At 43.5% G+C, this 27,810-nt stretch overlaps 2 protein-coding genes across 2 annotated transcripts in view; one reads left to right on the forward strand and one right to left on the reverse strand.

Moving 5' to 3' along the window:
- Window positions 1-27,810, forward strand: part of LRP8 (LDL receptor related protein 8) — a 451,875-nt gene that overhangs the window by 38,519 nt on the left and 385,546 nt on the right. Inside the window, exons 3-4 of the mRNA XM_039486534.1 lie at window positions 4,977-5,129; window positions 12,628-12,780. The gene's annotated coding sequence lies outside the window, so the exon portion shown is untranslated. The remainder of the gene's footprint in view (window positions 1-4,976; window positions 5,130-12,627; window positions 12,781-27,810) is intronic.
- Window positions 1,719-14,799, reverse strand: DMRTB1 (DMRT like family B with proline rich C-terminal 1). Its single transcript, XM_039486556.1, has 4 exons — window positions 14,331-14,799; window positions 12,208-12,440; window positions 6,387-6,525; window positions 1,719-3,760 (listed from the first exon to the last, which is right to left on the reverse strand). Exons 1-4 carry the CDS (start codon window positions 14,749-14,751, stop codon window positions 3,657-3,659), a joined length of 897 nt encoding a protein of 298 aa, XP_039342490.1. The 5' UTR covers window positions 14,752-14,799; the 3' UTR covers window positions 1,719-3,656.

The raw sequence follows: 27,810 nt of genomic DNA on the forward strand, positions 1-27,810 counted from the left end.
AAATGAATCAGGAGAAACCTTGTTTACATTAAATTTGGAATTGGAGTGATTTGGCGAGGAAACTTTTAAACCTACTGTGTTAAAATACCAATTGCAATGAGCTTTTCTTTCCTTCGTTAAAAGATGGTCAGGTGAGGGTAAGATGGAAGGCTGAACTAATGCCATGACAACTCAAGATAATCCCCATTGTCAGCTAAGAGTCATTCACTGTGGATCTCTTACCAATTTACCCTGATTTTTAGCATAATAGTGAGTGCAAAGGAACCTCAGAATAAATTTCTTGAAAGTGTGAAAAACTAAGTGTGTTTTGCTCAGATAACACAAAAGCAATTGGTGGGATTGTGTACAAATGTTTCCTAAATAAAATATGTTAAATAATTCACCTTTGGGATGAGACTAAGCATGAGAGATGTCAGCACCAGAGGGTAAGCTTTCCAAAACTTAAGTTCCTCAATATAGTGGTTTAGAATGAAAGAGTCTTGTCAACCACATAACCTCACTGTGAATGAATGGACGGGAATAAAGATAAATAGGAGCACAGTACCACTCTCATAGATATACCTGGCTAAACTCCCATGGACTCACTAGAAGCAGGTTCAAGCCCCATGTGGCAAGATTGCTAACATATCCAGAATGTGTATTGGGTCATATTTTATGTGCAGATATACAGGTGCAACTCCCATTGATTTCAATGGGAATAGCACCCTGCTAAGTGCCAGGAGAATTTGGCCCATTTTATTTGAATTTTTTTTTATCTACCATACACTTGACTCTCTCTCCAACTGTGGCTGTCTCTACTGACTTTCTTCTCCAGCCTCCTGTCTGGAGATGAGGTCACTATGAGTCTGGTGGGGAGCCATTTTGAGCAGTCCAACCTGCATAGCTGTGACCTGGAATGAGCTACAACAGATACTGGGAAAAATTAATGGAAATTCTTCTCTCCTTGGACTACCTGGAGGAAGCTCTAATCAAAAGCTTCCCAAATCATGGTCAGCAGGACACTTGCTGTTGGTCTACAGAAAGCTGGCTGGTCACATAACTGGCTTAGTTCATTTTTAGATTTTTCTAATGGAAATTTAGCTAAGGGCCTGATTCAAAGTCTACTGAAGTCAAATGAATGATTCTAGCTGACTTCATTGTGATTTATATCAGGGCTAAGTGTTTTTTTCCAGGCTTGGAGTTCAAAAGCCAGGATGGTGCTACATTTCTGAAAGACAAGAGTTTGCTCATATTAATGCCTCATTATACCTGTTCCATAGTGCCACAGGGGGTGGAGGGCAATCATTCTGTGTGATCTCCCCCACCCAAATGAAGCAAAAAAGAGTAGGCAGCCATCACACAAGTTTCTCCTTGACAAGTGTACCACAGCGAGTGTTGTACACACAGTAAATCTCCAGTGACAGTGCTTTGCAGTCATTGAATGAAATGTGCTGCAGTCCAGTTTGCTTCGGTGTTTCAAAGAGTGAAATACAACATAGAGGGTGAATTCTGAAAAACATTTGTAACAATGCTTAAAACTTTATTCTACACTGTTGGAATGTTGTCACTCCTTAATATAGCCTTTAATCTTAATGTAAAAACTATAGATTACCTTGCTTTATGGGTATTACTGGCAATTCTAATCGGATGTCCTGATTTTCAAAAGAGCTCAATTCCCATGTAGATGGTTAAAAGAAATGTCCAGATTTTCAGAAGTCCTCAGCACGCAGCAGTTCCCATTGTTTTTCATGAGAGGTGCTGGGTACTCAGATCTTTTGAAAATCTGGCCAATATTGTGCAGTACAGCAAGTTATTCACTATAGGAAAACAAGTTTTTACCTTTTCCTCTTGGCAATTTAAAATAATGCTGTCTCCATTTGTAGCTACCCAAACACCTTCCATGAGTGCTATAAACCATTGGAACTGTTACTTTTAAAAAATGTAGTAAACTAAGGTGATTTTGCAGTTGAATTTAGTTTCTTTAAATCTCTCATTTAGCAAAAGATTGTTAGCATATGTACCAAACAGAAGAAATGGAGGAGTGTTTATCTTGCCTTCTCATTTTTCACTTCTATAATAGCATTCAAAGACTGCAGAAGCAACATTTCCAAGCCTAAATAGCATTGTAGGCTGATTTGTTATATAGAATTGTTCTTTGGAACATTTGAAAGTTGCCTAGAGGAATTATTTATAAATATACAAGCTTCAAAACTTAAGTACAGAACAGACATTTTAATGTATCATGTTTAATTGTGCAAAATCAGTTCAAACACTAACAACTGATCTACTTACTACAAAACACATTTTCTTAAGGAAGTACAGAAAGCAGAATACTCTGTTCACTATTATTCAAACATTATTGTCCATAGATGAAAGTATGTTGTGGTTTAGTGGATTTATTATTGAAACTGGTGTTTTGCCCTAGTTACTTCATAACCAGTTGGCTAGGTAATCTCTCCACATTTTATGGCGTTCACCATGCAATTCCAATCCATTTATATTGGGCAACCCAGACACACCCCATAAATCAAATTTGGTGTCTAGCTTCCACTGTGGGGGCTCCCAGCATAGCATGTTTCCCTGGATGTACAGGGTGTCTCGAGCACACAAAATCCTGGAGATTGAGCAACCAGACTTAACTATGTGTCATGATGCTCACAATTTAAAGTGAAGGTGCCCTGTAAAGGCAGCAGGGCCTGGCGTTCATCTGGAAAGTGATGAGGGGGCACTGGATGCCAGTATAGAAGATCAGACGCTCCACAAAACTACTTTCACTGACAAGTGCCCCTCCCCTATTATGCTTCCAGCTTCCAAAGCCCACCTGAACTCCAGTGTATCAAGCCCTGACTCTGTTACATGTATCAGCTGCCAAAACCTTCCTTCCTCGCCCCATCACCCAATTTTCAGGCACTCAATCCCATCACTTAACTGTTCCACAATATTCACAACCAGCTTTTCTTGGTAGCAAACAAACCTACAAACAATACACTTTTGAACAATGTCTTAAACATAAAAGGGCTAGATTGAGCCTTTATGCTCAGCCCCCAACCATGGGGTATCACTAAGAGCTAATCTCCACTAGAAGTGCTATAGCAGCACAGCTGCACTGCATCTGGTAAAGATGCTCTGGGCTGATGGGAGGGAACTCTCCCATCAGCATAATAAAACCACCTCCGTGAGCAGCAGAAGCTGTATTGGCAGGAGAAGTTCTCCAGAGACAGCACTGTCCACACTGGCACTTACATCGGTATAATTTACATTGCTCGGGGGAGTGGCTTATTCACACCCCTAAGCAACATAAGTTAATACTGACATAACCTATAGTGTAGACAAGCCTCAGGGAAGGAACTGTACCTTGAAGTCACAATTCCTCCCCTCATCTCCACTTGCTCCAGAAGGGAGTAATTTACTGTAGCCCTGGAAAAGCTTTGCCAGTTGGTAAGGTACGAGCCGGTGGAGCAATGGCAGCCCTGGGGCTGTACACGGCAAGGGAGCCAGAACTGTGTTTCTAGTAGCCCTAATGCAACTGTGAAGTGAGGTAGGGGGCTTACTCCCCTTTTCTGCCCTATGTGGCTGCATTAGGGCTAGTGTCAATTTAGCCCAAAAGTAACACATGATATTCTCTCTGAGAGAGTGCTGCATGCTCTGAAGCTGTCCCCTAGTACACGCACATACATTTAATGTTTAGAATACATGGCATGGTCTCCACTGGCTTCTTCCCGAGGAGATGGCTGGCTGCATTCACAAATCACCCCAGAATCCCGGCTATCAGTGGTGCCAGCTAAAACACAAAAGCAGAATATAACACTGTAGTGCTTTTTTAAAACTGCACTTAAATTTACATTACATCTAATAGAACTCAACATTTTTAGCTGTGAATGCTCAATATAAACTAACTTTAGTTAATCCAAACCAGTTTTTCCCTCAAACAAGTCAAAGGCACTTGAGATCAGGAGGACTATGGCTGTCTAGGTCAAGCTTCATGTTTCAAACACCAGCTGATTTTGCTGCAGCCATGTCTAAAGAAGTGCAGCGAGACTGTTTTAAAATGGCAAAGGGCATTAATTTCCCTCTTGGCTAGTATCTTAGGACTTTAAGCACATATGAAAACAGGATTGTAATGTGAGCTGTTTTACAACCTTACTGACAGTGAGCCTTATTGCATGCCCCCTATATACACTTCTTCAATTCTGAAGGTGCAAAAGCCTTGACTGAATAAACAGACCATAAAACAGAAGGAAATAAGCAGGACACCTCAATCCTGAATTCATAATGTTTACTTGCTAGTTTGTATGTAAAGCTCTCTCCTTTTCCCACATAAGACAATACTTTCTTGGGCTATGGCTACACTAGAGAGCTTACAGCAGCGCAGCTGTAAACTCTAGTGTAGCTGCTCTAAGCAGAAGGGAGAGGCTCTTCCATTGATTTAATTAATCCACTCCCAATGAGTGGCTCTCCCACCAACATAGCACCGTTCTTTAAAGGAAAAAAACCCTGTTAACTGGGAAAGTTAGCAAGAGTTACAGCGTAGTATCTCTTATGTCAAAAGAATTACTGTGATACTCAATTTTATAATAACATGGTACATATTTCAAGTTACCATTATAAAACCTGACTGAGAATGAATACAGAGTGTGGTCATTTAGCTGCAAGGCCTATGATTCAAGACTCTTTCCAGCAACTGTTGTTAGCCTAGGAGAAGCCTTTTCTGCTATGATGTTTGTAGCTCCCCTTGTCTTGGAATTCCCAGCAGATGTCTTTGGACAAATGATCTAACAAAGTAAGTTTGAATTTGACAAGATCCCTATGGGTCTGCCTGCTCTGATTTTCAGTGGGTTTTCCCTTTGTTTCTTCACTATTTATTAGTCTTTCACCGGATTTGAAACAAGAACAAAATGCATCTTGAAAAATGGAATCAAACACTGTTTAGTTTCACTGTAGCTCCTCTCATTACTTCTGTATCTTCTGCTGAAATGCTATTTTGTAACCTCCTACAGAAATAATCCCTCACTGATTCACCGTTGATATTCCTACTCCCTGGAAGCTGAAGTACAATATGGCTGAGTCAATTTTCCCTGTATCCCTCACTCTGAAAGAAAAACCACAAAAAAGTGCTAAATGAGGACTCTGGTCCTTTAAGATCGATACCGGTAAGTCCTGCACTTAGAATCAAATTCTAATGTCAGGTACATGAGTGCAGAATTTCTAACTATTCAGGCTGGCTTCTAACTAGCAATGGTCCAGAACTCAAAATGGAACCCTATTCTGAACTAGAACTCCCAATCCAGCCCCCCAGTATCCTGGAACTTTAGGAAAGTTTGATTCAAGAGTTGACCTTTATGGCTTAAGCTATCCTTGAAACTGGCCTGAGCTGGAACTTCTAATCCAACAAATATCCCCAAACCTAGGAAAAGTTTGAAACCAACTCTCACTCTCTGGGTCCATCTCTGTCTCTAATGACTGATTCAAATGAAATAATGTTGATGATTACAGTAAAAATCCTCTCAAACTCTCAACTGTCCCACATACTATGACTAGCCACAATTGCTGCTATTTGATTAAATGAAGATGACTCTTCTCTTTACTCCCCGCCCCTACTCAAGAGATACTGGACTTTTCCCAATAGGTGAAAGACAGGGGTATTATTTGTACATTGTCTGTCACAAGAACATGGCATTTAATCAGATTCTCATTTTTCCCTAATAAGCCAAGCATAGAAATATAGAAGTGCACATACAAATATTTTGAACTAGAGTTTGGCATAACCCAGGTGCTTCATTCTATTGGTGCTGGTGATTTATTCTTTGAGCAGTTCTTCCCTCTTGTGGCCACAAATGGCTGTATTTGAATAGAAAACTTGTCCAAACTTTTAAAAAATCATTACAGACATACCTGCCATGCCCCAAATGAGGGACACAGTATGTGACAAAGACCCAAACTGAGGAACATAAAAAATTATGCAAGCAGAAAATGTAAATGGCTGTGAGATACAGCCCTTTGGTGTGCACAATTTTCTGTGTCCTCAGTTTCTGAAGAAATGATTATTACTGATATACATCATTTTCAACTACAACAGTGAGAGGCCACTGAATTTGTGTGGAACTTATGCAACTTTGGGATGAAAATTAGTCATTTGAGAGGTTTTATTACAGATAATAAAGGTCAAATTCTGCTGTCCTTCCAGGCACAAAATTCCTGTTGATTTTAGAGAGCCATGATATAGTTTTTAAGGGAGATATAAATGCACAGAATTTACCAACCAAAGTGAAAACAATATAGTTGAAAGCTTTTGTTGTATTGTACATACCAATGAGCAGGACACATCATCATACATTTTGCCATATAAAACAGCTCCCTGAGATCTGATATGCTTCATGCATAATATCGCTCACCTCACACTTACTTACCAGATGCTTCCTTGGGTGTTTCAGCCAGAAGTGGCAGAGGTGGTGGAATGTAGTGAATCCCTGGCAGAAAGCCCGGAGGTATAAACTGAGGAAGCGTAGGGTAGTAACCTTGTTGGAAATCTCCACCTGCATCTTGCATCTACACGAACGCACAAAATAAAGCTCCTTCAGTCCAGATATTGTCTTAACCACCCTATCCAACCACCACTCTCCCTTCCATAGTAACTGCAGTGAAATCAGTGGCATTACATATGATGTGTTAAAATGAAAAGCCATAATTTACTTCACTGGTCAGTATTTTTCTGTTAATTTTTCTATTGTTAAAACCCTGCTACAGGGGAAATCACGAAATTCTTACTCGGGCAAAACTTCATTGAAGGCAGCCTACCTGTCTAATATAAGTTTTACATCAGCAATGGAATATGAGTATCTGAGTAAAGACTTAATAATTTGGCCTAAACACACTTGCAGCATAGAACACAACAAATGCAGGAAGTGCTTGTTATTAATGAGACACTGAATTCAAAGCCGTACTTCCAGGCATTACTAACCTTGGCTCCACCAGTGCTGCCAGATTCATGAGCATTTGCAATTTAGGTAAAGTCCCAAAACTGAGCTGTGGATTAAAAGTGGGTCCTTCACATAAGCAGTGATGAATCACTTTTTCATGAGGCTTCGTATGAATCACTTGATATTATGGATCCATAACTAAAAAACAGCAGCTGTTGGTGACTTATTTCCTGGTTTGTATTAGGGATCCTTAATGCCAAATGAGTCGTATGAAAAGTCAATCATTACTGTGCACATGCCACTTTTAATCCGCAGCTCAGTTGTTTCCTGTTTTGTTTTGTTTTGAAGTCCTCATAGAAGTGAGCATCTGTTAGCAATGGCTGGAGACTGGCACAATAACACACGGAAGTAGGTATTTATATGCATGCATAATTGGATTCAAGAGAGACAAGGTGGGTCCAATATCTTTTACTGGACCAATGTCTGTTGATGGAAGAGACTGAGGGCTGGTCTAAACTAGAAAATTAGGTCAATTTCACTATGTCGGGCAGGGGATGTGACAGTAAAACAGCATAAGGTGAATGGAAAAAAATCTTCTGTCAACCGAGCTACTACCTCTCAAGGAGATGGATTGCCTACACTGAAGGGAGAACTCCTCCCTTTGGCATAGATACTGATTCTCAAGCAGCAGTTTTCAAGGGTGCCACCAAGGACTGGGCTTCAGCTGCCTGGAGCTGAAGCCACAGCCCCACTGCCCAGGGCTTTGGCTTCAGCCCCAGGGAGCAGGGCTCAGGCTTGGGGAGGGAATGCCACAGCCACCCCTTGACTCATCAGAGGGCACCTAGCCTGTCTGGGTTGGGGCTGGGGTGCAACCAAAAATCGCAACATCACTGCAGAAGAGAGATCCCCCCTGCCATCTGAAGGGTTTGCCTAACAGCCAGAGACTCCATGAACAGGCAGCAGCTAGCCAAGGACATATACCATTTCTGTGCCCTGTTACATCAGCACTTCAGGGAGCAGGGCCAAATGGAAGGCAGAAATCTGGGGGCACCCCTCTACACATCGCCTCTGGTTGGGGGTCTGCAGGTTTGTCTATACAAGCTTAAAAGTCTCTGGGTTAAAAAAAGGTTGTGAACCACTGGTGTAGGCAGTGTCTACACTGAAGCACTGCGGCAGCGCAGCTGTGCTGTTGTAGCATTTTAAGTGTAGACAAGCCCAGAGACAAGCCTTTGAGCTATAGGGTATGTTTACACTGGAAACTTCAAAGCGCTGCTGCAGGAATGCTCCATGGCAGCGCTTTGAAGTGCAAGTGTGGTCGCACGCAAGCACTGGGAGAAAGCTTTCCCAGAACTCGTGGTAATCCACCTCCACAAGTGGATTAGCTCCGAGCACTGGGAGCACAGCTCCCAGCTCTCAGAGCCTGTCTACACTAGTGCTTTAAAGCACTCAGACTTGCTGCACTCAGGGAGGTGATTTTTCACCCCCCTGAGCCAGCAAGTTAGAGCGCTATAAAATGTAAGTGTAGACAAGCCCACAGCGAGCTCTTCAGGGCTGGGAAAAGTAATCAGAGTGTCAAAGCTAAATACAAGGTGGAACAGATTGTTAAGCATAGGTGTTAACACATATTGCAAGGGACCATTCAAAATGAAGGAGGCCATTAACACCTCTGTGGTAATATGACAAAGAAGGGTTAGTAGGTTACAGATTGTTATAATGAGACTTAAAACCAGTATCCCTATTGAGTCCATGATTCTTAGGCTTTGTCTATACTACCACTTATGTCGGCAGAATTTATGTCGCTTGGGGATGTGAATATTCCATCCCCCTGAGCAACATAATTATGCCAGCATATGTGTAGTGTGCATAGCATTATGTCGGCAGGAGGTCTTTTCCTACTAACATAGCTACCGTCGCTCATTGGGGGTAGTTTAATTATGCCGATGGGAGAGCTCTCTCCTGTCAGCATAGAGCGGCTACATGAGATCTTACAGTGGCATCAGCTGCATTGGTATAGTTGTGCTGCTGTAAGCTCTGTAGTGTAGACATGGCTTAAGTGTCTAGCAAAGTTATGAATTTAAGCTCCCAGGCTCATCTTTTGAAGGTACTATGCAGGTTTCCTTTGAGGACAAGGACTGAAGGTATGTCTATGTTGCAATTAAACACCTGTGACTGGCCCATGTCAGCAGACTCAGGTTCATGGGGCTCGGGCTCCGGTTATGGGGCTGTTTAATTGCTGTGTAGACATTCAGGTTGCAGCCTGGGCTCTCTGGGACTCCCCAGATTCCTTTCCGCACTGACCCATTCCTCACTAACTTCCCTCTCCAGATGACCTCTGATTAGGCTGTTCAAAAATGTTCTGTTGAAACTGTTTTTGATAGAAAATTAAATTTTCAGTTGAACACAATTTTTCAGGTAAAGTGTCTACTTTCTGCAAAAAACTTCAATTTTTGATGAGAAACCAAATGCCCCAAACCAGAAATGTTTTAATTACATATGCTGCTGTAGCACTTCAGAAGCAAATGTGCTACAATTCCCATGTCTCCATTCTCTAAGGGCAGGGCTCCTTGGGACTACACCTCCCATGATGCACCGAGGTAGGGCATCCCCCTACAAGGGTGACCCTGGTCATTGTGAGAGAGGTTGTCCAACCAGGGAGCCTAGCCTATACATGAGAATGGGATTATGAAATACAAATCCCATGAGACACCACAACAGCATTTCTGAATCAAAGTATTTCAGTTTTTGATTGGAATTTGTTTTTGAATTTTTGCCAAAAAAATCAGTTGTCTGTTTTGAAATTAGACAAAAGCTAATTTCTTTCCATTTTTGTTGAAATTTTCTGGTTTTTTTTTTTTAAACTTCCAGAGCAGCAGAGGGGAGAGCAGAAGACTCACTATTTAGCATCAAATTTCCCTCTACTGTGCCATAACTGCTTGGCAGAGTTTTCACACATAGTGTTTCTCTCAAAGCAACCCCTCAGTCTCACATAGAAGCAAGATTCATAGTGTTGCCGGCCCAGAGGGCCTGAAGGGTGGGGCAACAGTGGGGTTCGTTGCCCGGTGTGCATCGCACTAATTAACACACCGGGGTGGAGAAGCAAACCAAGTTTATTTGAGCTCAAACAAGGTGCCAGGGATAAAAAGCAATCTCAAATCCTGCACACCCGCACGCAGGCGGGGTCCCAGCATTTATACCCCCCTTGTTTTTCCCCCTTCCTCCCTCCCCCTTGCAACAGTTACACTTAACACTATAATGTAGCTTGTTAGAACTGTTCTCATTCGCATGTTTATCTATGGCCTTCACAGCACAGATGCAGGCAGACTTTCCTCCCCCTTTTCCCTCGTCTTACTGCCGCTTTTTGCTGTTTCGAGCTATACTGCAGCTGCAAGCTAAGAAAGCTGACAGTTACACATTTTGCTTGCTGTTTATTAGCATCTTAGGCTGCTTAAAGTTCACAGCATGGAAGAACTTTGGTTCACTCAGGCCTAGAGTCACAACTTTGGTTCACTTAGGCCAAGGGACACCAACAATAGGCTCTGCTGGGAATCAAGTTAAACCCTCTTTGAAGGATTTGGTGGCGGAATAAAAGAAAAATGAAGGGGAGCCAGAGAGATTTCCTCCCTCTCCAAAAGAAAGATAGAACCACCACCCCAAAAAACCCAGAAAAATATGAAAGTACAGGCTTTTTATCATATACTGGTATTTGTGAAAAGCTATTGATAATAATAGTGATCTCCTTTGTAAAGCACTTTGAGCTCTACTAATGAAAAGCACTATAGGTATAAATATATTACTATTCTTACCTGGTATCAGAGGGGTAGCCGTGTTAGTCTGGTTCTGTAGAAGCAGCAAAGAATCCTGTGGCACCTTATAGACTAACAGACGTTTTGCAGCATGAGCTTTCGTGGGTGAATACCCACTTCTTCAGATGCAAGCCAAAGAAGTGGGTATTCACCCACGAAAGCTCATACTGCAAAACGTCTGTTAGTCTATAAGGTGCCACAGGATTCTTTGCTATTCTTACCTGTGTGATTAACAATACATAAGTATTTTAGATTGGTGGGAAAATCCATATATTTTTCACCATTTATGCTGTAGATTTTTTTTTTATTTTATTTTGTAATTCTCTCACTTTGGAGAACCTAAATCGATTAGTCCGTTTCACTTTTCATGTTTCTTGTCAGTGCCACTTTCTGATTCCCACGCACTAGCACACTGCTTCATATTTGGCCTGCAAACATGCAGGGGGACCGAGTTTATTTAAATCCAAACAAAACACTGCTTTAACTGATTTTTTTTAATTTGCCAAGCCCATTTCTGATGATTGTTAAAATATTTTTATTTAAAAAAAAAAAAAACCAACCCAAAGGTTGCTTGGCAGTGTCTCAGATAGCAGGTTTTTGCTACGATGACCTGAGATACTATACATACAGCGATAGTAAGGAACATTTAAACATGGATCTACAATTTTAGGGTCAGATTCATCCCTGTCTGATGCAGTGGCAGAAGAGAAGTTATTCTTGCTGCTCCTATTTTGCCGTTGCTAGAGGCTAAGACACAGGCTAGGGCAACAATAGAGGTCCCCTAAATTGCTCCTGCCTGTCATAGCCCCAGGGGGCTTGCAGCAGATGGGAATTGCAGTCATAGGCACTGACTTCATGGGTGCTCCGGGGCTGGAGCATCCACGAAAAGAAATTGTGGGTGCTCAGCACCCACCGGCAGCTCCACGGATCAGCGCCGCCTCCTCCCTCCCCGTTCCTCCCACCTGCTGGCAGCCTCACCAATCAGTAGTACTGCCTTCTCCCACACCGGATCTGCCCCCTCCCCATTCTGGCCAGCTCCTGAACTGCCCCACTCTGGATCTTTCCTGTGCCAAAACTTCCACCGCGCAGCCCATTGTCCTGGGGGGCGAGCCCTGCTATACTAAGAGGATTTCACTGGGGAACCCAGGAGACATTTTGTGATAGCTATGCTGACGCAAACTGGTCACATTTTAGTGGTTAATTTTCCCTCCGAATCCTTATCCTTCAAGGCCTCTGCACACAGAAATGCCACTGAAGTCAACAAGAGCTGCCAGCACAGGGGGCTTGCAGAATCTGGCCCACAACTTTGAACCCTTTTGATTTTTCTAGGTTCCAGTCAGACCTTTAACATTATTATTTGTTCCTGGTTTGATCAGCTTCTGTATCAAGATGCCACTGAAGTAATTAGAGTCCAGGCTAACTTTTTATGGCTACTCTAATGGCAAGATTGCATCCTACAATACAGAGAGCAATGTATTCAGCAGCAATTAAAAGAAACCACTACTTACTGACAGAGGAGCAGCACTCCCTGGTCCATGGTTGCTAGGGACATGTCTGAAACCTCTTTGAAGAGGGATCCCTGGAGACACTGGTGCTCCCCTGCAGCTTGGCTGATTGATGGCAAAGCCCATGGGGAATGGGTGGTATGGGTACATACCAGAGTACCCAGGATACAGTTTTGGAGGTTCTCTCTCCAGGTATTCTGGGCTGACAACACATTCTTGAGGCAAAGCAGGACGGGCTATGAAACAAGCAGCGAGGAAAAATAAAAACAAACAAGCAAAAATATCACTGCAAACAGTTTGAAGGCAGATAGAAATAGAGAGTCATAGTGCCAAATTCTGTCCTCAGCCAGTGTAACTGAAGGCAGAAGCTGGCCCTTTGGTTTTACCTTCACTTCTTATTCAATTTTCTTTTTCTTTTATTAGAAAATTTAGGATTGGGGAGGAAAGAAGGGAGCTCAACAGTGATGGAAGACAGGTTAATACAGCTTTGGGAGAGCAAAATCTGCCTTGTGCACCCTGAACCAAGTTGTCGGCAAACTGATTGTAGAATCTCTAATACTTCTGCTGCCATAACAGGTATGACAAACAGCTTGATTTCTAGTTTCCTGTGGCAACAGTTAGAAAATAATCACCTTTTACACTTGTAAATCAAGTAAAATTTACTACTGAAATCAATGAGAGGGAATAAAGAGCTCTGTACCCTGTGATAGCTGTAATTTCTATGGAGTTGTTTGCAGTTTTGTAGCCATGTTGGTCCCAGGATATGAGAAAAACAAGGTAGGTGAGGTAATATCTTTTTATTGGACCAACTTCTGTTTGTGGAAGGGACAAGTTTTTGAGCTTCACAGAGCTCTTCCTGGACCTCAGGTCACCTGCACAGCCATGAAGCTCCACCAACAGAAGTCAGTCCAATAAAAGATATTGACCTCACCCTCTCTCTCATTTCTACCGAGTTCATTTTCAAAGAATCCATGTATTTTGCTATTAAAAAAAAATCTTGTTCACAAAGTGATCTTCCAAAGTAGTGGAACCCCCATCATCTATGACTAGACTATATCTGTGTCTCAAAACCTCATCCATTCAAATCCCTCCTTGAAGCCTTTTTCTTCTGTGAGGCCCATAAGCATAAAAATTAAATAATCGTTGGTGGATGAGGCTGGGCTGGAACTATCTAAAGCGATTCCTTCCTCCCCATCTCCCAGAACATCTGGTCTTTCTTGTGTTGTCTTCTAAAAGGTTAGCTCACCAGGGGCCCAGTCTAATGACTACTGTGGTCAGTGGGAGTCTTAATAAATAATAATGGATTAGACAAGGCAAACCCTACAGCCTCTACTGTGTAGAGAACAATGTCACAAGCGATGGACTAAATGACCATAGGAATTTTGCATCTCTACATTCTATTTTCTATTCTTAAATTCAAAATAAACTTTTACACTAACTGATTCCAGCCAAATCTCGTCTGAGCTACATAAATCCAGCTCAGGAGCTTTCCTTCTCTTTTTTTACATTGCCACCATAAAATGCCTGCTCTAGACAACTCCAGCAGGAACTCCCCAATTTCTCTGTACTTGCTGTTTTTCTGTGGGGATTTTTTCTTTTGCTTTTGCTGGAGGGCATGGCTGTAAATGTAAAAATAACAACACAGCTCAGAAGAAAGTGCTCAAGGTGCTGTACTGAATAATCAGGGTCCTGTCACAAACTCATTTCCCTCTTAAACAGGGACTAGTAGCATGAATCCATCTTTGCAACAAGGAAACAAGCTGAGGAGCTGCCTACGGTGGTTCCTACAGCTACAAAGTCCATGAGCGCAGCTTGGAAACTTTGCAAAACCAACAATAAGTGCAGCACTGCATACAAAACACACACGCCTGAAAACATGTCCCCAGAACAGGGAAGCAAAGTGAGAGCAGTTTCAGCAGCCCTGGGGAACAGATCTAAAGATTTCTGAGGCACTAGAAATGAGGCATGGAAGATGGATGGACAGACACTGACCCAACAGTACCCACTGATAGATGGACAGACACTGAATGATGGACACAGACAGACAGATGGACACAGAGGTAGAAGTTCATCATCTTGAGTGGAGGCCTATGGAACAGACACCCCAATGCTGAGCTGGTCCCTACCAAAGTCCCCAAAGAGTGGGGAGCTGGGAGCAGGTAGTGGTCTGCGGGTCCTGGTTCTGCTGCTGCTGGCTGCTGGGGAGGTCTTGGCTCCTTCACACCCGGCCCCACAGCTGCTGTGTTCAGAGGTGTTGGGGCCAACTGCAGGAGACTTCTGACCTTTACCATGAACCGGGGTGCAGGCCTCAGGCGCAGATGTCTCCCTGGGTGGGGCATCCGGATCCTGCCCCTGCATCGCCTTCTGAGCCGCCATGATCTTCTGGCGCTCTGTGATAAGCGCGCACTTGTCGCACGGGCAGAGCTTCCAGCGGCAGTGGCCTGTATGGCCCTTCACTGGCACCACAAAGCCGTGGTTCCGGCAGCGGGAGCACTTGGGGGTGCGCAGAGCTGCCTTCTCCGCCGTCACTGCCACCTCGGCCTCCATGGCACCCCCAGCCAGACAGGTGCCTAAAACACCACGTGCAGCCAGAACTTGAAGAAGCTCAGCTCAGGGGCAGGGCGGGGCAGAGCCTTGGTGTGCCCACAACCACTAGCTACAATGTCACAACTGAGCCTGCTGGGCTTTCTGCAAGGGGAGAGGATGAGCTCTGCTCCCAGTAAGAGGTAGTGTGCATAGATATCAGTGCTGTTGGGACTGCAGAAAGTGGGGGAAGAGCAATCCTCCAAGGATCTGGGCAAGAACAGTTCTGCACTTTCGGGCAGCTGGCATTTCCAGCACTCTGGGGCCCAGATCTACCCTGAGATAGAGCCCTCCACTCCAAAAGGGCTAAGTGGGCAGATCTCCTGCTGTGGATAGAAGTAAGCACTCTGCTGGGGTTGTGAGTGCAGCATGTGGACTTTCGTCCCTTTTCTATGCACTTGCAGGCCCAAGATGTGACAATGAATCAGTGTGGCTTTGAAAAGACATACAGGGCCAAGTTTGCAAAAACATGGCCTCTGATTCTGCACAAGCAACCATTTGTGGGCACATCCCTTGCATTTGCAAGTGCAGATTGGAGAGTAACACACCTGATTTACACATGCAAAAGCAGTGGTTGCAAAAGGGTATTTTGGACCATAGAAACGGAATCTTCTTGGGGCCATTTTAGGGTTGCCAATTTTGATAGGACATATTCCTCGAGGTTTCATCACATGACAATCTTTTTAATTAAAAATTAAGCTTTAATTCCTGGATACTTCAGGACAGTCCAGGAGGGTTGGCAACCCTGGGTCCTTTTTGCCTTTCATTTAAAAGGCAATCTCCCCTCTTTGATCCCCACAGTTACCATCATATTTTGCATGCATCTTATTACACTGGAATCATTATTTCAGTTCCTTTTTTTTTTTTCAAACTCAAATGTATTTTTCTTGAACAGGAGGGAGAGTCTCACTCCTTCAGTAAAAAAAAAAAATACTGCTTTACCATTCTGTTTTTTACAATGTTCATCTAATCCAGTGTATCACGACGAGGGCAGAAAGCATGTCTAATTCCTCCAGCCATCTATCTCCCTTTGCCACATCTTTATTACCTGGACACAAACATGGGTTTAAAATTAAAAATGTAATAATGCTCTAGTTTCAATATTGCTTGTAAAACTACCCGTGTTGTTACTATTCCACTGGGTTAGCACTTACAAAACTATAACTAGTATACAAGTAGCCCATTTGCAGGGCAAAGCTGAACCCCAGACAATGGAAGGAAGAATACAGCAAATCTTTTTCAGCTGAGAAGAGTTAACCCTGTGACCTTGTGGCAAGTCAGTGGCCTCTATGTTTCCTTCATTAAAAGAAAAAAACTGTTTAAAGCAACAGTTAACCATAAAATAGTCCTTCATTTACTCATCAGCTTCAAGAGCATTAAGTCACAAGGTGAGGTATGTATTCTTGCTGCTTTGTGAGAGTTTTAATAAGCACCAGAACATGTTTCAAAGTGACATAGATCCTTCCTTGCAGGGCTTGTATGCACCTCCCACCCCCTCTGGGTGGAAATCGTAACAAAAGCTGTTGACTTTGAAACTAGTCTCCTGTCAGACACTTAGGACAACATTTTCAAAAGCTCCTGTGACTTTCAAGTGTGAGCCCCACTGAGTTCCACTGGGGCTTCCGACTTAGCTTAGGGAAAATGCCTAAGTCCCATTGAAATCTGAGAGTTAGGTTCCTAACTTGCTTAAGTACTTTTGAAAATCCCACTAGACACCTATCGAAACCTTTAGGTGCTTTGGAAATCTGGCCTCAAAGGGTATGTCTACACTGCAATAAAACGTAGGTTTGTCAGGCATCTGGTTTTTTACCAGAATGCCTGGTCAAAAAGGGACCCTGGCGGCTCTGGTCAGCACTGCTGACCGGGCCGTTAAAAGATTGGTTGGCCGCACAGCTTCTGAGAAGCTTTCATCATCTCCCTCTGGCTCCTAGGTAGAGGAGAGACTAGAGGGGCGCTGCGTGCTGTCCCTGCCCCGAGCTCCACCTGTGCAGTTCCTATTGACCAGGAACTGCGGCCACTGGGAGCTGCGGGGGAACCACTTGCAGGCAGGGGCAGCATGCGGAGCCACCTGGCCGTGCCTCTGCCTAGGAGCCAGAGGGAGATGTAGATGCTTCTGGGAGCCGCCTGAGGAGAGCACCACCTGGAGCCTGCACCCTGAGCCCCCACCTGCACCCAAACTCCCTCCCAGAGTGCACACGCCCTCCCGCACCCCAACCCCCTGCCACATCCTGAACCCCTCATTTATGGCCCCACCCCGGCGTCTGCACCCAGAGCCCATACCCTCTCCCATACTCCAACCCGGTGCCCCAGCCTAGATCCCTCTCCCACACTCCAAATCCCTCAGCCCCAACCTCCAGCCCAGAGCCCCTTCCTGCACTGCAAGCACCTCATCTCCAGCCCCACCCCAGAGCCCACACCCCACCACAGGAGGCCTCATCCCCCTCTCGCACCCCAACCTCTTGCCCCAGTCTTGTGAAAATGAGTGAGTGAGCAAGGATGGGGGAGAGCGAGTGACACAGGGAGGAGGGATGGAGTGACCAGGGGACAGTGGCCTTGGAGAAGGGGCAGGACAAGGGTGTTTGGTTTCCTGCAAATAGAAAGTTGGCAACCCTAATAAAATACCTGTGTCTAGCCCATTTCGGTTGACTCAGGCTCACGGGGCTCAGGCTTTGGAGTTTAAAAATTGCATTGTAGACATTCGGGCTTGGGATAGAGCTCAGGGTCTGGGACCCCATGAGAGGGAAAGGTCTTAGAGCCAGGCTCCAGCCCAAGCCCAAATATCTACACAGCAATTGTACAGCCCTGCAACCCAAGCTCCACAAGCCTGTGTTAGCTGATACAGGCCAGCCATAGGTGTTTTATTGCAGTGTAGTTCTAGAAATACCCAAAGTCACTAAGGCAGGGGTGGGCAAACTACGGCCCGTGGGCCGGATCTGGCCCCTCAGGGCTTTGGATCCGGCCTGCAGGATTGCCCCCCATGGTGCCACTTTGCAGAAGCGGCCGGCACCACTTCCCTGCGGCCCCCAGGAGGGGGGGCAGAGGGCTCCGCGTTGCCCATGCCTCCAGGCACTGCCTCCCACACCTCCCATTGGCTGGGAACGGGTAACTGTGGCCAATGGGAGCTTCGGGGGAGGGACCTGGAGGCACGGCAAGGGCAGCGCACGCAGAGCCCTCCGTCTCCCCTCCCCCAAGGACCGTAGCGCTTCCAGGAGCAGCGCAGGGCTAGGGACAGGACAGGCATGCAGGGAGCCTGCCCTGGCCCCACTGCACACTGCTGCCATCCCAGAGCCCGAACCCCTCCTGCACCCCACCTCCAACTCCCTGCCCTAAGCCCCCTGCCTGCACCTTGTACCCCTCTGCACTCCAACTCCCTGCCCTGAGCCCCCTTGTGCACTCTGCACCTCTCCTGCACCCCAACCTCCTGCCCTGAGCCCCCTCTTGCACACCACACCCCTGCTTCACGCCAACCCCCTTCCCTGAGCCCCCCATACACCCTACACCCCTCCTCTGCCCCAATCTCTTGCCCTGAGCCCCTTCCTGCACACCACACCCCCTCCCACACCCCACACTCCCTCCTGCACCCCAACCCCTGCTCCGGCCCTGCATACAATTTCCCCACACAGATGTGGCCCTCGGCCCAAAAAGTTTGCCCATCCCTGCACTAAAGGTACGTCCATGCTGCACCCATAAGCCTGGGTTAGTAGAACTTGCATTAGCAGACCCTGGGTTTGTTAACCTAGGGCTTGAGTGTCTACACTCATTTATAACCCCAGGTGAGGGATTGTTGAACCCTAGAACCCAACCTGGGGCCCTGCATTGTGAGGGCCCAAGTCCAATCACCCATATCCCAGACTTCCTAGCACCTTCCCAAAATGTGGCTACTCTAGCCCTTTGTTCATGGTGCCGTGGGGGAAATTTAACAGTTCCCAAAGGTAACTCTCTAGAGGGCAAAGAAAGTCGGACTGTGAGATGCTTTTGGTGGACTCCCAGAGCACACTTTCAGTGGGGCTGCAACTACACTGCAAAGCAACAGGGCTTGAACTCTGGGTCCTAGCTTGATTCAGGCTCAGACCCTCCACCTCTGTGGGGTCTTGTGACCCTGGGTTCAAGTCTTGGGTTAGCACGATTTGTGTTTAGACCAAAGAGGGATTAGGCTTGAGCCTGAGTTCAAACCCTGGGCTAACATAGCAGTGTAGACATAGCCTTAGACATTTTTTAAATTTTTACCCTTAGGTCCTAGTTCAGGAGAGAACTGAAGCACGTGGTTAACTTGACTTCAATAGACTTAAGCACATGCACAAGTGATGTCCTGAAGTACTGCTTTCCTGAACCAGGCCCTTAGAAAGATAGAGGATATTTCCTTCTTTATTCTTAACATTCATTCTACTCTACAGCAATTTTTTGGCAGATTCCATATCATCCATCCCAGTGTTGTTGCCATATGTTGTGTACATATGTATAGTTACCTGTAAAGCTTTTTAAAAGTGTGTATCTTGCCTTAGATACATAATACATCCAAATTCATTGGGATACTAAAAAAAGTAGCAGGTATTGGTGGGTGATGTACATTTGCTATGATAAATGTTATCTCTCAATTACATAATATTAATATTCAGGATATTTAATCAAGCATATTTATTTATTTTCTCTTATCCCTCAAGACAAGGTGTAGACATTAATAGTTTCTACATAAATAAACCCAGACTTTTGAAAGCTTTGAACATTTTTCATCTAAGTATAGAGGAGTTATTTTGCATTCCATATAATTTGTTTAAAACATGGCGAGACTCTGTAAAGGGGGAAGTTTTTTATTTTCCTTGTGAGATGAATATTCACTTCTGCAGACAATTTGAGGAATCCTGCTATTCCCAATCTGCTATAATTTTATATATACATTTTAATTAGATACTCTATCACACAGAATTAACAAAACTACCAGGCAGAGAAGATATATATATATATATATATATATATATATATATATATATATATATATATATATATATATATATACACACACACAAATCTTCTGAGTGGAATGCAGAATTCCATGCGAATAAGGTGAACTGGATTTGACATAAAAACTATTATATGTTTGTTGGCAAAACAGTGAAGCACAATAAACAAAAATCTGTCTTCTCCAGAACTGGTTTTTAGATTTACTTCAATATGTGGAGTAAAATATATAGGAACTGTAGCCCACAGTATATACAGGTAGCATCTTGTAGTAAAATAGAGTTTGCAAGAATGATTATTTTGCCAAAAATAAAGGGGAAGCAATCTAGAGGTTTCATAGTATTGAAATTAATAGCAATAATGTCTGTCTTTCCCTCTGACTTCTGTACTGTGTACAGTATAAAGCATAATTTTGGTACACAGATAATTCTGTATGGGCAAAACACAAAGGACAATGCTCTTGCTAAAAGAAAGGAACAAATCAGGAAGTTGGTTATCAAATTAAATGGCAAAAACTGCAGGGTTTTTGCCCTCTCTGACTTTCCTACTAATATTATATGATGTAAGTGTATTTTGGCATGCAAATTGTTGTGCTTTAGCTTTGGGATTTCTGAAGTCTGCAGCACTTCTCAGAGCTATAATAATGTTATAGCAAGATATATTTAGCAAATGAACATTTGTAGCACATTGCCTTCATTCTTTAAAAACTGTTTCAATAATATTACTAGCGTGCAAAAAACCCAAGTGAAAGCAACTCACTTGTACAACTCTTGGGTCTATACTGAAAACATTTGCAGGCTTGTTTCACTATAAATGACCACATTTTTCTATTAATGCCAATTAAGTATATCTTTTAAATAGTTGAGATTCCTTATTCTTCTTCTTTCCTATGGCAAGACAGGTGATTAGCAATGTTCAAATAACCAATACAGCTCAGTGAGCCAATGGGTCACTTCAAAAGTGTCTTGTTTTAATTCTGAGATGACACCAGAAATCAGTCAAAGCAGGCACTGATTTACAATGTGTTCCAGTTTGCAACTGGTGTCCACAGTCACATTGTGTCTCATCTTCCAGAAGTGCAAGAAATGGCAGCATCTGCCATGTGATGTTCTGAAAAGATTCAGTGCAGATCATTATTTCTGGGGTAGATTGAAGCCTGGAAGTTCTTTTTGTGGCATAAGGTGTTTGTTTGGGACATTAGCATTATCCCAGAATTCTTTCCATTGTGCTTCAGGATTGAATTAAGATGCTTTAACGGATTTTGTCCGATCCGAAAAAGGTTTTGGAAGGTTCTGGAGATCCTAATTAATTGGTAAGTTCAGGTTGGTCATTGTTTGATTGTATCATGTTTCTGTGTGCGTTCCTCTGGATTTTGGATGGGGGTACATGTGCCAGAGTGGGCAATCATTGGATGGGTGTTGATTATAATGTTCCAGTTATAATTCTCTTTCTAGTATTGAGCTGCACGTCCAGAGATTTGGTATGTGAGCTGCCTACCCAGACTGCTGTGCGATATTCAGTGGCTGAATATCCCATTGCTCAAGTCACTGTTCGAAGTGTGTGCGCATATGCACCCCCATGTTATTCCTGTGAGTTTCCAATTCAGCTAATCTTTATTTTTATCTTTTTGCATGTCTTTTCCAGATGATCTTTACAAGTCAGGCTTCTACCCAAAGTCACACACAAGTATTTCAGATAGGGCTCATTTTGGATCCATTGATTGCAAAAGGTGATATTAGATGGTTCTTTGGCAGCTTTGTTGTTTAAGTAAAAGGCTATTACCAAAGTCTTTGAAGCACTGGGGTGGAGCTTCTGGCACTGAAAATATTCCACCACTGTCTTGAAGTCAGTTGAGAGGATGTCGCTGATGGTGGGAGGTCTTTGCTTGTACCCGCAAGAGCTATGTCACTGGCATATATTAATGTATGCAGAATTCTGTCAGATAGGTTACTATTGTGGATGTTGAATAGTGAAGGAGTCAATGTGGATCCTTGAGATAGACAATCACTGAGGGTGCGTGGTTTGCTGATCAGACAGTTCAAAATGAGGGTGCATGCTTTGCTGATCAGCCAGTGTTTCTCAACACTGTGGCTAGGAATTGCTTAGTGCTGAGGCATCTGATGAGCCTTGATGCCTTGGGCAATAGCCCACGTCTCCATACCAGGTTGAAGGTGGTGGATAAATCTATCAGAAGAATGCAGAAGTTGAAGACAAGGTACACTGTATCAAGCCGATTCCAGATAACTATGACTACCTCACCTTCTTATCCATGCTGTCACAAAACACATTCCTTGCAACTATCGCAAGGTCTATACTCCCTGCTGGCAGCTGGAAACAGAAGCACTCTTTCAAGAGTATGAAAATAATGGTGAACCAGATACAGTGAAAGAACTAATAGTCATTGAACTCTGCCCACCTGAAGAGATGGAATGAGACAGTGGAGGGTCGTGACTTCCCTCATACCAGTCGCAAAGCCTGGGCATGTTTCTGTAAGCTTGATGCTGCTAACCCAGTAAAACACTGTAAACCAAAAGTGATGGCTAATGCTGTTGCCTCATACCTTCTCTGTAATTCAAAGACCAAAACTGACAAGCTGACTAGATGGAAGATTCAGAAAGAGTTCCTTCTAAATGTCTGACAGAGCCCCACCACTTTATTGTTATCTTCCCCATACACTATAGAAAAAATAAACAAGGCTCTCGTAGCCACTAAAAGCAGAAGAGCAGCTGCTAAGGACAGCATTTATCCTGAATTCCTCAAGATTTGGGGCCAAAGGGACAAGCTATGACTGGTAGACCTGTTCACTAACGTACATTTGATAGGGAAGATTCCAAAAAGCTGGTGTGAGGTGATATTTGTTTCCCTCCTCAAACGTGAGAAACCATCAAATGATGCCTGATATCGCTCCTCTCTACAACTTACAAGTTAACGAAGAGAGTTTTACTGGCCCATTTCACCCCTATCTTTGAAGCCATACTGAGAAAGAAACAGGCCATTTTCATACTGGTGCAAAGTTGCTATGATCAGGCTCTCACCATTATTAGTCACATTGAAGCTGGCTTCCAGCAGAAGTTAAGAGATGAAGATAAAATCCTGTTTTTAAAATTTCTGTTTGTATGTTGGATGCCTCCACTATGTATTGCAATAAGACATTGGTGGTGATATAATAGCTGCCTTATTATTAGCTATTCTTCATATTCATCATATATTAGTCAATTAATCCTTTGTTTATTAGCTATTAGATATGGTGTAATTGAAGTAATGACATAAGAATACATATGGCTGCCCAAGCAAAGATTTTTGAAGTGTACTTGCCCTCCAGTACACCTTTGAGATGCTCACCAGCACTCTTGCCATATCTTGCGCCTCCCTGCTATCCATCCTAACTCAAGTACCTTGTCTCCCAGGCTCCCTGATGGGCTAGTAGGTTGTCTCCTGCCATCACCGATTGCTAGTGTCTTTGTTGGCTTCCTGCACTGGCAGATGAGCTCCTGGGCTAATTTCCTGATCTCCCTACTGGACAGGCAGACAGGCTGAAGGAATGGATGCTCTAAACCAGCAAGGAACATCAGAGCTGCTCTTCCTGTCCTGTTACTAGAAGGCAAGGCTTGTTCAGCTCCATTCCACTATCACTGGGTTACATGGTTCTCCCCTTTACAGACTGGAGCCATAATGCCTTCTTCTTGGCTCTGTTAATAAAAGGAGTCATCTCTGATGGGATCCCTAGACTCAGGTTCCCAAGCACTTGATTGGTCAGTTGCTACTTGACTGCATTGAAGGTTTTCTTTTCATAAGTGATGTGATATGGAATATAGGGCCAAGAAGCAGAACATTTTAGGAGAGGAAAATATGATTATGCTAAACAGCAAGGCATTCTCAGCACAATAGTGTTTCATCACATTTCCATCAAATAGATATTTTTCACTAAATCAATGATTCATTTATGAATCATGATATTCAGGTTCAATGTGGACTTTCTTTGTTGGTTATCATTACTTACAATTCTTTAAGGAACTGATCAGATCTATGTTTTTTCCAGCGGTTAGCTACATACATACATTACCTCCCTTTTCATTTTTTTACATTATATATTTGATACAGTTCAATATGAGATAATGCATCACAGACATCATAGCATTGTATCAGAATAAATGCAAATATTACAATGCCATTTACAATTCAGGATGATTTCTCCTGTTGTGGGTAAATCATCTACCTCTCTACTCAAGACCTATCTTCTTTGCAAACTAAAAATCTCAGTCTTTCTCTGACATCTTTTTGTGGATGTCTAGCTATCAGCTCAAGCTCAACGTAGCTAAAACTGAGCTCGTAATCTTTCTGCCAAACCCCCTCCACTACCTCCTTTCTTGATTACCATGGACAACATCACCATCCTGCCTGTCGCTCAAGCCTATAACCTGGGCATCATCTTTGACTCAGGTGCCTCTAAGTCCCCACATCCAGGCTGTGTCTAAAACTTTATTCTTTCTGCATTACATCTCTAAGATACTGCCTTTCCTATCTATTCACACTGCGAAACCTCTCCTCTAGGCTCTTGTCATTTCACACCATAATTACTGCAATAACCTTCTCCCTGGCCATGACAAATGCAATCTTGCTCCACTGATATCCATTCAGAATGCTGCTACAAAGATCATTTTCCTAGCCCCTGGCTTTGACCATGTCACCTCTCTCTTTGCATCCCTCCACTAGCACCCCCTTCTCTAGCACATCAAACATAAGCTTCTATGTTCACTTTCAATCTTTTACAACTTATCCCATACGTATCACCTCTCAGTCGTTATTGAGATGTCAGCTGCTGCCTCCAATTGGCCAATCATGCCAGCTTCCTGGACCACTTGTTAAATTTTCAGACAAGTACCTTTGTGCTTTCTCCCATGTTGCCCTCATGATTTGGAGACACTCCTCGTAAACATCCATAAAGCTACCTCATTATCATCTTTCAGATCTCTCCTTAACACTCTCCTTTTCCATAATGCCTACATAAACGTGACCATAGTCAGGCTTCTGGTGTGCTGAGATCACTGCCTATCATGCTGTCCAATGCTGTCTCCTTCTTGCCTTGTAAAGGAAGTATTTCTTCACACAATGCATGGTCAACCTGTGGAACTCTTTTTGCCACAGGATGTTGTGAAGGCCAAGACTATAATAAGGTTAAAAAAAAAACTAGATAAGTTCATGGACAATAGGTCCATCAATGGCTATTAGCCAGGATGGGCAGGGATGGTGTCCCTTGCCTCTGTTTGCCAGAAGCTGAGAATGGGCAACAGGGCATGGATCACTTGATGATTACCTGTTCATTCCCTCTGGGGCATCTGGCACTGGCCACTGTCGGAAGACAGGATACTGGGCTAGATGGACCTTTGGTCCGACCCAATATGGCCATTCTTATGTACTCCTGTCTATCTCTATTTTTATACTTAAATCTTAAGCTCTTTGGGGAAGGGTCCATCTTTTTGTTTTGTGGAGCACATAGCACAATGGGGTCCTGGTCCATGATAGGTCTTCTAAGCATTATGGAAATAAAAATAAAAATAACCATATTTATGCTCTTCAGTGCTTTGGAGCATCTTCACAGTAAAGAATCTTCCAGGTTCCTTGAGTGCTCATGCTACGCCCCTTAATATAACTACAATATACAAATATTGATACAAGATAAAAAACTATCCTGGTCCAGTTCCTCAGTGTGTGTAGTTCAGTGTAAGCTCTATTGCCTTCAGTGGCGTTACTCTAATTTACACCAGCTGAGGATCTTGCCCATGCATTTTAATACAAATTCCTTCAGAAAGCAACATTAGCAGACATTGACATAAAGAGAAATTGCAAATTTGGGGTACATCACACTCTTTTAGCTTCAGATTATACACAGCAATGACATCTGCTCAAAGACATCCTAATTTAGATGGGTCAGAAATTTGGTGGGATTTAGCCCTAATTCCAGAACACTGCCTGAGAGTCAATCTTCTGCCCTGAAAAATAAACACACTTTTAATCCAGAGTCCTCATTCTCCTTCCTCTCAGCTATATTTCTTGTCAACTTACATTAGACAAGAATACCACAAAATAAAATTTAAATACCTCCAAACACCACGAAGGCACTTTATACAGAAACAACAGCACTTGCGGCATCAAGCAGGCTGACCATCTAGATTCATCTGTGCTTAGCACCTATCTAGTGAAACTGTCATATCACCTTGTCAGGAGGCCGACAGCAATGGTTATAGATGGGTCAGTGGGTAGGCAGCTGAAAGACTACTATGAACATCAAATGTGTTCGCCGAGGGCAGGATTCCAAGCTGGGAAACTGCTGTACGTCTAGTACTTCTATACATAAAAACATAAGAACAGCCATCCTGGATCAGACAAACGGTCCATCTAGCCCAGTATACTGTCTTCTGACAGTGGCCAAAGCCAGGTGCCTCAGCAGGAATTAACAGAACAGGCAATCATCCAGTGATCCTTCCGCTCCCAGCTTCCATCCCTGACCATCCTGGCTAATAGCGATTGATGAACTTATCCTCTGTGAATTTATATAGTTCTTTTTTTAACATACTTATGGCATGTATGTTGATATGTGATTATCTCTCCATCTCAGAGCTGAATCAGTTTTGAAAATATCTGAAATTGTTTACATAGTATAAAGTGAAGTCATTTAGAAACTAGCTCAGATTTTCACCTAAGGAACACTTGTGTGTGAGAGAGAGAAATTATAGCAAAGTCTCCCTCCCACCCCTTACCCACTCCAGTTTGAGCACTTCAGATATATTCTATATTAAACCAGCTAAAAAACACAAAATGGCTAAATAGCAGCAGACTGATCATGTAGAGCACCAAGCACATTCTCAGTATTTAGTAAATAATAAGCTAGGCAGAGCACATCCGAGACTCTAGGAAACAATCTGAGGGGGGGGGACGACTAACTAATGATGAGAGGTATTTTCCATCTCTGATGTTTTTTCTATATTTAAATACAAAACACACTTTTACACCAGCTGATTCCAGCCAAGTCTAGTCTGTTCTGCGTGAATCCAGCCCAGGAGTTTTCTTCTCCCTTTCATGTTGTCAACATAAAATGCCTGCTCTAGACAACTACAGAAGAAACTTCCCAATTTATTTGCATTTGCTGGGGTATTTTTGTGTTTGTTTTTTTAATGGAGGGGGTGTCTGTAAATTTTTAAATAATAACAGAGCTCAGGAGAAAGTGCCCAAGTGCTGTATTGGATAATCAGGGCTCTGCTCCCATCACAGACTTGTTTCCCTCCTGAACATCTTTGCAACAATGAAATGTGCTGATGAGCTACCTGGGCTGGATGTTGCACCTACAAAGTCCATGAGCACGATGTGGAAATGGAAAAAGAAAAATAATCGTGGCACTGAACATAAAATGCACTCACCTGACAATGCTGCAAAACGTCTGTTAGTCTATAAGGTGCCACAGGATTCTTTGCTGCTTCTACAGAACCAGACTAACACGGCTACCCCTCTGATACTTGTCACCTGACAATGTGGCCCCCTCTCCCCTAGGGCCAGTGGTAGACCAACAGTGAGTGAGAGATACTGGTATGGACCAGTAGCAAATTATCATCACCCTGGAGGCAAAAGGGAAGCCAAGAAGGATACATCTACTTGCTCTGTATGTGATTGAAAAATCACAGTTTAGCCAATTGCAATCAGTGGGACTACTTGCAGAGAAAGGTGCTACGCAGCCTAACGGTCACAGAATCAGGTCTTGGATTATTATATTATTGTCTTAGAACCTGTTACAAAAAGTGACTTTGAATCACAGAAGTTTAGTTTGACCCGCTCCAAAAAATAAATACAAAAGATAGAAAATCATGTCACAGTCACTCCAGGAGCTGTGGGACCCAACTGTCACAAGAGGTTGCCAGTTGCTACAGGGCTGTGCTGTTGAAGAGCTTGACCTACACAGCAGTGACTCCTCCAGAAATCCCCCTCTCTAGCTTTGTCCCTTCAGCAGTGGAGCTGTCTCTCAGGGCAAGGAAGAAGACCAGCTCCTCTGAAGCAGGAGCGCTTTGGGCAGCTGTA

The sequence above is a fragment of the Mauremys reevesii genome, linkage group 8, assembly GCF_016161935.1.
Source record: "Mauremys reevesii isolate NIE-2019 linkage group 8, ASM1616193v1, whole genome shotgun sequence".
NCBI classification, from domain to species: Eukaryota; Metazoa; Chordata; order Testudines; family Geoemydidae; genus Mauremys; species Mauremys reevesii.

Excerpts from the sequence above, each read along its gene's own strand:
- DMRTB1 (XM_039486556.1), bottom strand. The coding sequence starts at position 14,751 with ATGGAGGCCGAGGTGGCAGTGACGGCGGAGAAGGCAGCTCTGCGCACC. Across the intron at positions 6,526-12,207 it reads GGAGTGCTGCTCCTCTGTCA|ATGCAAGATGCAGGTGGAGA; the intron begins GTAAGTAGTGGT and ends GCGTTCGTGTAG. Across the intron at positions 3,761-6,386 it reads AACACCCAAGGAAGCATCTG|CTGGCACCACTGATAGCCGG; the intron begins GTAAGTAAGTGT and ends TTTGTGTTTTAG.